Source organism: Erinaceus europaeus, chromosome 17 (assembly GCF_950295315.1).
Source record: "Erinaceus europaeus chromosome 17, mEriEur2.1, whole genome shotgun sequence".
Lineage (NCBI taxonomy): Eukaryota > Metazoa > Chordata > Mammalia > Eulipotyphla > Erinaceidae > Erinaceus > Erinaceus europaeus.
Window position 1 is genome coordinate 68,712,023 of NC_080178.1, and position 11,972 is coordinate 68,723,994.

The following is an 11,972-nucleotide window of genomic DNA, read 5'->3' on the forward strand; positions in this document are numbered from 1 at the left end:
TCACTTAAACATCTCCTCAGACTAGAGTCAGTCTTGCCAGCATGCTGTATAATCTTGACTTCAAACAGATGCTTTTCACATTTTTTTCTCACTATGGAGTATATCTTAAACTTTCTAGGTGACCATGATTAAAGTTAGATGACTAATGTGCTTAAGGAATCTCTTTACAATCATCTGAAACTTAACCTCAAGAGCTTCTGCACCTCTGAGAGGAAGTTGCTTTATACCAGGAAGATGGGCAACCACACCACAGTCAGGACTTTCCTTCTGTGGGGCTTTTCCAGTTTCCCAGACCTGCAAGTCCTCCTCTTTGTGCTGGTCTTCTTCTCCCATGTCACCATCCTGACTGCTAATGCATCCATCATGGCGGCCATCAAGCTCAGCCACAACCTGCACACACCCATGTACTTTTTCCTCTGTGGGCTGTCCTTTTCAGAAACCTGCACCACCATGGTGGTCATTCCTCGAATGTTGGTGGACCTGCTCTCACACAGCAAGACCATCCCTCTTCCTGAGTGCGCCACACAGATGTTTTTCTTTTTTGGCTTGGGAGGAAATAATTGTTTCACTATGGCTGCCATGTCCTATGACCGGTACACGGCCATTCACAATCCATTGCACTATGCCCTCCGGATGACCCCTAAAGTCTGCTTTCTGCTCATGCTGGCGTCTTGGATAGTTGGGTTCCTGGTCTCTCTGTGTGTCGTCATCACTATCTTCAGTTTGTCTTTCTGTGCCTCTAACACAATCCAGCACTTCTTCTGTGACTTTGCCCCTATTGTCTCCCTTGCTTGTGATTACACTTCCTATCATGAAATGATTATTTTTCTACTTTCTGCCTTTGTGCTGGTGGGAAGCTTTATTTTAATCATGGTCTCTTATGTCTTCATTGGGTTTACAGTTATGAAGATGCCCTCTGCCAAGGGAAGGTATAAGGCTTTCTCAACGTGTTCCTCTCACCTGACTGTGGTGTGCATACACTATGGATTTGCTGGGTTTGTGTACTTGAGGCCTAAGGACAGTGATTCATTTGGTGAAGACATGCTGTTGGCTGTGTCTTACACGGTGCTGACACCTTTGCTTAATCCCATTGTTTACAGTTTAAGGAATAAAGAAATGCAGATAGCCCTAAGGAAGATCTTGGGCAATGCAAGTAGGTTTTTGACTCAAAGAATAAATAAAAGAATTGAAAACTTTTAAAATTTCAGACTAAAATACTTGATTTGAAATATTTTTACATATGTTGATGAAATAGGAGAAAATGAACTTTTTCTAAATAAAGTCATTTCTTTGTGAACAAAGCAATTTAAGAATTCTCATTATCTGGTAGATCTTGGATTAGCATATTGAGTGTACAAACATAATACATTTTAAAAATATTGTTAAATATGTGAGGTTATGCATGTCTAGATGTATACATATAAACATGCAGTAAACTAATCAAAACATCTCTGGAAGAATATTATAATACCTAATTGATTCTATTTATAGATTTTAGTTTTCATGTATGTCAATCCTAAAATACTTTTTACTATCCCTATATCTTAAATTTCTTCTCTTAAATGTTTTTCTAAATTTTGACACATGCAGATTTAAATCTGTTTAAATCCGTCATCTGTTTTGAGTTGATTATTATATAATTCTGACATGTGGCTAGGGGTATCAGGGAACAGAATTTAGTAAGTTGTTGGCCAGCAAGAGAATTCTTTTCCTGAATCTGCCCCCTGTCTAGGGTCTCTCATTATGGAAACTGAATTCCATATGGCATTCACCAGAGTTATGGCAAGTTCTGCTGTTGGCTCAAAGAGGGTTACTGCTTCAAGTCAACCTTTGCTTAATAGTGCTTTTTTTGTTTTGTATTGTTTCGGTTTTTTTATTTTTGATTGTTTTTTGTTTTTGCCTATTCCTTTTTTTTTAATGGGAGGGGGTTAATGAATTATAGTACATCTGTTTACACATGTGTATGGTTTTCCTGTTCTGCATAATAAGTGTCTGCTATACACTTTTAACCACCCCTACAACCAAGACCCTCAAGCCCCCTTCCCCCACCCCACCCCTTACTCCTTTCTCTCCCCAGAGTTCCTTCCTTTCTTTCAGTACTCTTTCCCCAGTCCAAGTTTCATCCAGTGTTCCCCCTTCCAAACTCTGTCTCCCGAGTTGCACTTACATGCAGAGTTATCCTGTATTCATCCTTCTTTTCTTGACCTGTCCCACCCAACAATGTTTCTTCTGTTTCCAGCAAAGTTGAAGCAATGACTGAGATTTCAGAGTTTCTGTTGTCTAGGCCTTTGATGGTTGTCTTGGCTTATTGACATGAGTCAATCACTCCTTTCTGCCCTTCCTGTTCCTATGTGGTTGGTCCTTTCGTTGCTTTTGTTTGAGTTTCCATTTGTATTCTACTACAGATGATCTCATTTGGAGTTAGAGTTTTTTTCCTTCTTTACTGTAGTACTCCTTTCAATAGTTCTTGCAAGACAGGGTTTACGGTGGTGAATTCCTTCAGTTTTGTTATTTTGTCCTCAAGCTGATTTATTTTGGATACATGACCTCTCAGGTAGGTTCTCCTGCTATCAAGAATATCGTTTATCTCCTGTATTTCTTCTTGGAAGTCTCTTTGTGAAATTGTCAATTCTTTAGTGAATAGGCCATGAGACTCCTTAATCTGCATTTGTATGTTATTATTGGAGTCCTGAATGGACTTCATAATCAGCTTTTTGAAATCACATTCAGACATGTTTCATAATCCTATGTAACCTTTGGGATATTTTCATATATTCATGTCATCTACAAAAAAAAAAATGATAATTCAATTGCTTTTTTCTAATGTGATTTCAGGGGCCAGGCGGTGGTACACCTGGTTTAGTACAAATGTTACAGTGCACAAGGACCTGGGCTCATGCCCTCTGGTCCCCACCTGCAAGAGGGGAAGTTTCATGAGTGGTGAAGTAGTGCTGCAAGCATCTCTCTTTTTCTCCCTATCTTCTTCTTCTTCCCTCTCAATTTCTGTCTTTATCCTAAACAAACAAATAAATAAAACAAAACATAAAAGTCTACTTGTATTCATTTTATTACTTTCTTTTTATCTTTATTTTATTTTACTTTCTTTATTTATAAAAAGGAAACATTGGGGGTCGGGCGGTGGCGCAGCGGGTTAAGCGCACGCGGTGCAAAATGCAGGGACCGGCGTAAGGATCCTGGTTCGAGCCCCCGGCTCCCCACCTGCAGGGGAGTCGCTTCACAGGCGGTGAAGCAAGTCTGCAGGTGTCTCTCTGTCTCTCTTCCTCTGTATCTCCCCCTTCTCTCAATTTCTCCGTATCTATCCAATAGCAAATAAAAATAAAGATACAAAAGTAAGAAAGAAAAAAAGAAAAAGAAACACGGACAAAACCATAGGAGTTTTCTGTTCTTTTTTCCAGCCTTGACATCATCTCCCCAGACAATAACTTGGATCCACCTGCATATCAGATTTCAGGCTCAGGGGGAAAAAAAAAAAAAGACTAGTATAGCCACAGGCCCTTTGGAATATAACTAAAATATGCTTACTAGCTATCTACAAAATGGAGGACCCCTCAACTCTTCATCTGCACTATTCCAGCCTTTAGGTTCATGATTAGTCAACAATTTGTTTGGCTTTGTATATTAACTCTCTTTTCAGCCATTTTATTACTTTCTGTCGTATAATTTCTATGGCTAGAACTTCCAGTTCTACGTCAACTTCTAGTGGTCAGGGAGAATCTCCTTCTCTTGTTCCTGATCTCATGAAAACTTTCACTACTTAACCATTGAGCATGATATTAACTGTGGGTTTGTCATGGATATACTTCACTGTGTTAAGTAATGTTCCTTCTGTCCTCCCTCTCCTTAGAATTTTTATCATAAATGACTGTTGAATCTTGTGAAAAGCTGTCTCTATATCTAATAGCATGATTATGTGATTTTGGCCTTTCCTTTTTGATGTGATATATGACATTAATTTATGTATGTTAAACTCCACTTGGCTATGGTGTATGGTTGTTTTAGCATTGATGAATTAGGTGAACTAGATTAACTAGGATTTTGTGGAGGATCTTTGCATTGGTGTTCGTTAAGAGTTATTTTCTGTCATTTTCCTTCTCTGTGATGTTTCATCTGCCTTATGTATCAGAGCCATGTTTGACCGACAGAAAGTGCTTGAAAAATTCCCCTTTCTTCAATTTATTGGAAATAGCTTAAAGATAGGCAATAGGTTATCCTAGAAGATCTGATATATCTCACTAGCGAGGCAATCTAGCCATGAGCTGTTGTTTTTGAGGAGACTTTTTTTTAAGAGAGAGAGAAGGGGGAGGGAGAGAGAGACCACAGCATTGAAGTTTCCTTCAGTGTGGTAGGAGCTGAACTTAAACATAGGTTTTGCACATTGCAAAGCAGCACACTATCCATATGTGCTATTTTCACAGTCCTTTGAGGAAGACTTTTGATCGTTGTTTAATTTTTTTTTAATAAAAAGGAAACATTGACAAAACCATAAGATAAGAGGGGGTAGAACTCTACACAATTCCCACCTCCAGAACTCCATATCCCACCCCCTCCCCTGATAGCTTTCCTATTCTTTAACCCTCTGGGAGTATGGACCCAAGGTCATTGTGGGATGCAAAAGGTAGAAGGTCTGACTTCTGTAATTGCTTCCCTGCTGAACATGGCCTTGACAGGTCGATCCATACTTCCAGCCTGTCTCTCTCTTTCCCTAGTGGGATGGGGCTCTGGGGAAGCAGAGCTCTAGGACACATTGGTGGGGTTGTCTGTCCAGGGAAGTCTGGTCGGCATCCTGCTGGCATCTGGAACTTGGTGGCTGAAGCATTGTTTAATTTTTAGGCTTGTAATTGATCTGTCATTTCTTATTTTTCCTGATCTGTCATTTCTTATTTTTCCTAGGAAGTTGTGTAACTCTACCAACTTGATCACTTCTTTTGAGTTCTACAGTTTAGAGGCATAAAGTTGTTTCTGGTAAAGTTATGATCCTTTGTATTTCAGTGATCCCAGTGGTTATATCTTTCATTTCTGCACCTATTTATTAGCATTTTATCTCTTTTATCTTGGTAAACATAGCTAAGGTGTTTTTTTTTTTTCCAGATTTTTTAATTCGATCAGGCAGATTTTGGTTTCATTGATTTTTTTTTTTTTTTATGAAATTACTTTTGGTTTTGTCTTCACTTATTTCTGCTTTAACTTTTACTTTTCTCATCTTTTTTTCTGCTTTTGAATTTTGTTTTTTCTTTTTCTAGTTCCTTTAAGTGTGAGGGGTATTTATTTACTTGAGATTTTTTCGTATTTCCTGCTGTAAGCCTGAATTGCTATGAATTTTCTTAGCATTGCTATTATAGTGTGTTTATATTGTCATTTTAATTTTTTGTTTCTGAGCATTTAAAAAATTCCTTCTTCGATTTTTTCTTTCAACAGTTAGTTACTCAGTAGCATCTTTCTTGATATCTTTGTGTGTGTTTAGTTTTTATCTAGTTATACTCAGAAAAGATGTTTGATCTGCTATCTTCTTGTATTTATTAACAGCTTAGTATGTCATCTACACTGTCCAATAACAGTAGAGAATATGTATTTCCTTTGATGTTCACACTTTACTATCAATAAATATTTTTATATTCTTAAAGATTTATTTATTAGTGATAGAAAGAGAGGAAAAAACCAAAACTTCACCCTGGTACATGTGATGCTGGGGATTGAAGTGAGAATGTTCAAAGAACACTTGTAGGTCTAGCTCGCGTGTGTGTGTGTGTGTGTGTGTGTGTGTGTTTAACCTATTGGCATTCACTTAGTGTAAGAATTTGTAAACTAATATTGCTTGTTTTCATTTTTCAGACTTGAAACATTTTAATGATTTAACTCTGAATAATTGTATGGAATTTCATTTTCTTCTTTGTGATCTGTGCTCTTTACCAGGGCGGCACCACCTAACCCCTTCATTTTTTCCTTTTTAACGTATCTATGTAAGGCTACATGATATTGTTCTGCAGGTCTCCTGGGCTTTTATTAATATGTTTATTCTTTTATTTCTAGTTAGTAAACAATCTAACTTATGTTTTATAGTGTACTCAATTGAATTTCTCACTTAGCATCTAAAAACTGATATTAAACCCATTGGATATGTTTATCACTGCAACAATTAGATTTTTTTTTTTTTAGCTGTAGAAACTATTTTATATTTGTATATCTCCCTCCACAAAGGATTTTCTGTCAGTGTCTTAAGTAACTTTTTCTGGGCCAGTGCTTTACCAGTTCAGTGCTTTGCCATGTATAAGACCCAGCTTTGATCCTGGCCTTAACCACACTGAAGGAAGCTTCAGTGCTGTGGTCTGTGTCTCTCTGTCAAGCTCAGTCTCTCTCTCTCCTTCTTTGCCTTCTCTATCTCTATCAAAAAAATAACTTTAAAGTATATTTGAACATATTTATTATATTGTACTTGAAGTCTTTGTGTCTTTTAAAATATTTACTTATTTAGTTAGTTGTTTGATAATACAGAGAAATTGAGAGGGCAGGGGAAGGTAGAGAGAGACCTATAGAACTTCTTTGCCACTTGTGAAGCTCCCTGACTGCCCCTTACATAGGTGGGAACCGGGGATTGAACCAGGGTCCTTGCACATTTTCACATGTATCTTCCACTAGGGGCACCACTGTTCAGACCCCAAGTCTTTGTTTCTCAAATGTGATTGAATATCATCTGTTACAAGTTCTGCACACCATTCCTTCCTGTACAGCATACGCCTTCTGATTTCTTTGCATTTCTAGAAATGTTTAGTTGAAAAGTTGGTATTGTCAATAATAATTATAGTATTTGTAAAATCTGTCACACTGCTAAGAGGTACTGGTTTTATGTTGTGGTAGATAGATATCTTTTCTGTATTTAAATAACAAATACTTTTATCTCCTATTTTGTGTCAGATAATATCTCTGGTTTATGCTTCTTTTACTTCTGTGCCTTTAACTTGACGTGTAGGAAGAGTGTCCTAGTGCTGTGAATCTGTTAGTCAGCTGACTGGTTGTACATTTTTTTTCTAAATGAGGTGTGCGAGGGGGATAGAAACATTTATAATATTTTCTCTAAGATCTCTTTGCATTGGCCTAATCACCAAAATTCCAAGGACCCTTCTGTCCCCAACTTCATTCATCTAACCCTTCAAATCATTGATGCTTCATTTTTCTGCATCAGGTACAGAATTCGTTCAGTCAAGAGTGGCAAACATAGGCATCTTACCCTATACAGGCTTATCATTCAGGGGTAGATTCTTCTCTCACTACTCTGCATTCTTGCAGTAATTTGCAAATGACTTATGAATCTCTGATCAAGATCTGGGAGATAGTTCCGCTTGTTAGAGCAGACAAGTTTCATGTCTGAGGGCTCAGGTCACAGCTTCAGTCTGGCACCACCGTACACCAGAGCTAAACAGTGTGTTCTGTGACTATTTTTTCTTCTTCTTTTTTTTAATATTTATTTTATTTATTCCCTTTTGTTGCTCTTGTTGTTTTATTGTTGTAGTTATTATTGTTGTTGTTGTTGTTGGATAGGACAGAGAGAAATGGAGACAGGAGGGGCAGAGAGGGGAAGAGAAAGATAGACACCTGCAGACCTGCTTCACCGCCTGTGAAGCCGGGGTTCGAACCGGGATCCTTATGCCGGTCCTTGTGCTTTGCGCCACCTGCGCTTAACCCGCTGCGCTACAGCCCGACTCCCAATTCTGTGACTATTTTTACATTCTCTCTTAGTTATAATAAATCTTTTAAAAACTTTATTTGTTTTATCTGATAGAACAGAGAGAAATTGGGAAGGAGGGAGAATAGGGGAGAGAGAATAGGGGAGAGAGAGACCAAGACCAACCATGCAGCACATGTTGTCACACTGTTTCACCAGTCATGAAGCTTTTCCCTGAAGGTAGGCACTGGGGGTTTGAACCCAGTTCCTTGTGCTTGGTAACTTGCACTTAACCAGGTGCACCACTACCCAGTCCCCTCATAATAAATCTTGAAAAAAGATTAATCTGATCAAGTTCTAAACAAAACAGACTTCGTGGAATTTTGAGAAAAGCTTCATAAATGCTTTAGGTTGATAAGAGAAGAATTAATAGCTTCGAAAAGTATTTCTCTTCTTATATTATTAATAGATGGCATCTTTCAGCAAGGCCAAGGATGTGGAGAGTCTGGGGGTTGGGGAGTGAGTGGGCATTAGTCGTACAAACACATATCATAAAAGAGTGGCTAAGTGTACCCATGTAACAACAGCTGTCTTTTACATAATTATTTCCCTAACCAAACAATAGCCTGGTACTGAATAAAAACACAAAAGAATGTGCTAGGACCCAGGCTGGAGCCCCCACACGCCTGCCCCCAGAGGGGATGCTTCATGAGCGATGAAGCAGGTCTGCAGGTGTCTACCGATCTTCTTCTTTTTCTATTTCTCCCCCCTCTCAGTGAACCCCATAATAAATAAAAAAGAAAACATACTTTAGTACACTTGTAGTGCCCGCATTAGATCACTAGCATATATGAATTTAGTTTTAGCAAAGAACTTGAAACTTTGCCTCAAGTGACTAGAAGACTGTCAAAACTTTAATAAAATTTAAAGGCATTTTGGGAGTTGGACAGTAGTGCAGAGGGTTAAGTGCAGTTGGTGCAAAGCACAAGGTCCTGCTTAAGGATCACGCTTTGAAATCTGGCTCCCCACCTGCAGGGGAGTCGCTTCACAGGCGGTGAAGCAGGTCTGCAGATGTCTTTCTCTCCCCCTCTCTGTCTTCCCCTCCTCTCTCCATTTCTCTCTGTCCTATCCAGTGACACGACACCAATAACAATAACAATAATAGCTACAACAATAAAACAAGGGCAACAAAAGAATAAATATTAAAAATTAAAGGCATTTTATAATTTATTTTGAGAACCTAGGATGTGATTTATAGTGTAGATGGCCCACTTCTCAAATTCCATCACACAGCATTCTTTAGTTTTTGTCAATATTGCAGTATAGAATTGTAAACACTGTATGTGTTCAGAATTCTATATAAAAGCCACATTGGGGGGGGGGGTCGGGCGGTAGTGCAGTGGGTTAAGCACACGTGGAGCAAAGCACGAGGGCTGCCTTTTGGCTCCCGGTTCAGGCCCCCGGCTCCCCACCTGCAGGGGAGTCGCTTCACAGGTGGTGAAGCAGGTCTGCAGGTGTCTGTCTTTCTCTACTCCTGTCTGTCTTCTCCTCCTCTCCCCATTTCTCTCTGTCTTATCCAACAACTAAGGCATCAACAATGGCAATAATAACCACAATGAGGCCATAACAACAAGGGCAACAAAAAGGGGGGAAAAGATGGCCTCCAGGAGCGGTGGATTGATTCATGGTGCAGGCACTGAGTGAGCCCCAGCAATAGCCTTGGAGGCAAAATAAAAAAGGGTGCTCCAGGAGGTGACTCAATGGATAAAGTATTGCACTCTCAGGTGTGAGGACCCAGGTTTAGTCCCCAGAAGCATATGTACCAGAATGATGCTCTGGTTCTCTTTCTTTCTCTCCTTCTACCTGTCTCATTAATAAATAAAATCTTTAAAAAAATATACACACACATGGCGTTTAGGATCCCAAATGATCTTATCTTTCCTCTTGTAGTAATATTTTTTTGTTGTTTGTTTGTTTTAGCTTCTAGGGTGATTGCTGGGGCTTGGTGCTGGCACTATGAATCCACTATGCCTGAAGGCCATTTATTTTTTCACTTTATTGGATAGGACAGGGAGAAATTGAGAGGGGAGGGAAAGATAGAGAGGGCCAGAGAAAGATAGACACCTGCTGACCTACTTCACCACTTGTGAAGCAACCCCCCTGCAGGTGGGGAGCCAGAGGCTTGAACCAGGATCTTTGTGCAGTGCTTGAGCCTCTTACTATGTGTGCTTAACCCTGTGCGCCACTGCCTAGCCCCCCTTTTGCGTGCGTAGGTGTGTGTGTTGAGGGGAAGGTAGTTTGAACCTGGAACCTCAGAGCCTCAGGCATGCATGAGAATCTTTTGTATGACCATTATGCTATTTTCCCTGCCCTCCAGTTGTCTTTAATTTTTATATGTATTTATTTATTCCATTTTGTTGTCCTTGTTTTATTGTTGTAGTTATTATTGATGTTGTTGTTGTTGGATAGGATGGAGAGAAATGGAGAGAGGAGGGGAAGACAGACGGAGGGAGAGAGAGACAGACACCTGCAGACCTGCTTCACTGCCTGTGAGGCGGCTCCCCTGCAGGTGGGGAGCTGGGGGCTTGAACAGGGGTCCTTACGCTTTGCGCCACCAGCGCTTAACTCGTGCTACCACCAGACTGCCTGTCTCTAATCTTTTTTTTTTTTCCCTCCAGGGTTATTGCTGGGCTCGGTGCCTGCACCATGAATCCACCGCTCCTGGAGGCCATCCCCTCCGCCCCTTTTGTTGCCCTTGTTGTTGCAGCCTTGCTGTGGGCATTATTATTGCCGTTGTTGATGTTGTTCGTTGTTGGATAGAACGGAGAGAAATGGAGAGAGGAGGGGAAGACAGAGAGGGGGAGAGAAAGACAGACACCTGCAGACCTGCTTCACCGCCTGTGAAGCGACTCCCCTGCAGGTGGGGAGCCAGGGGCTCGAACCGGTATCCTTATGCCCCTCCTTGCGCTTTGCGCCTCATGCGCTTAACCCACTGCGCCACCGCCCGACACCCTCTAATCTTTTAAAAAGAGTAATATTGCTGGGCCCAGGAGGAGCCTCAGTGGGTAAATATATGCATTTCATGTATGAGTGTCAGGGTTTGACCCATGAACCACATGAGAGCACCAAAAAAACCAAACAGGTAGGCTGTATGGATAGTGGCCTGACGCTTTAGTCTATTCTTGCCCCCTACTCTCCATTCCCCAAATATCCAGAATAGTCATTGTTCCAGCTAGGAAATTTATAAGAATTTTATACACTAAGTGCTGGGTTCACCCGCAGTACCGCAAGCATACACAATGTACACACTGTCTCACTCACTCACTCTCTCTCTAATATCAGAGCCTGTATCTATTAATCCTATACCTTAACTTAGTGACTTTATTTCCGTGATCTATTCCCACTAACTCCCTTGTTTCCTGTCTTGACACCTTTACACTGGTCATTATTTCACTGGGTGCTGGTCATTCATTACATTTGAACAGTTATTGGCAGGGTAGGAATAACTGTGACCTGGGTTCACCAAGAGACATCACCTGTGCTTGGCCATTTTATAACCAGATTGAAGACTGACACTCTTTAGCTCTCGAGGGTTATGATCTTCATGAGCCTTGACCACTTCAGGATTCCCCTTTTCCTGAAGATCATGTGGAAATAGTTGCATCAGAATTCTTCCATGGATGTGCCCTGAACTTTAACTCATAGCTCAGTCATATCCAAACAACAGAAAATCTGCATCCAGGGCTGAGGAAAACATCTCGATTGCCCAAGTTTCTCTCTTAGCAGAAGCACTGTTTTAAATTTTATTTTATTTATAAAAAGGAAATATTGGCAAAACCATAGGATAAGAGGGGTTGTACAACTTTGCACAGTTCCCACCACCAGACCTCTGTATCCCATCCCCTCCCCTGATAGCTTTCCTATTCTTTAACCCTCTGGGAGCAGAAGCACTTTTGAGAATTAGATCAACTTCTCTGGATTCTCACAGTTCTTGGTGATGCAATTCCTTATTATCTAAGTTCTTGTGTGTAACTTGGGCATTTAGCACTTAATCATTTGTCTGGATTGTGCTCACTTTGGGACTAATTAAAAAAAAAACAAACTAATCACTTGTAGGAAAGAAACCTCAAAGGTAAATTCTATGTATATAAGTGTAAGATTAGACTTGCACAAAATACACAGGTAGCGCCATATTTGACAGGACATTTCCCCACCTCCCACACCTTTCTGAAAATTTTACCCTCCTAATGAGACCTATGCAGCCCTTGGCCTGTTGGTCTCCCTTACTCTACTC

The 11,972-nt window shown here is 40.3% G+C and overlaps 1 protein-coding gene across 1 annotated transcript; it reads left to right on the forward strand.

Moving 5' to 3' along the window:
- The first annotated feature begins 234 nt into the window (after positions 1–234).
- On the forward strand, positions 235–1,200 carry LOC103117676 (olfactory receptor 10T2-like). Its single transcript, XM_007527785.1, has one exon. It carries the CDS (start codon positions 235–237, stop codon positions 1,198–1,200), a length of 966 nt encoding a protein of 321 aa, XP_007527847.1.
- Positions 1,201–11,972: the final 10,772 nt, after the last annotated feature.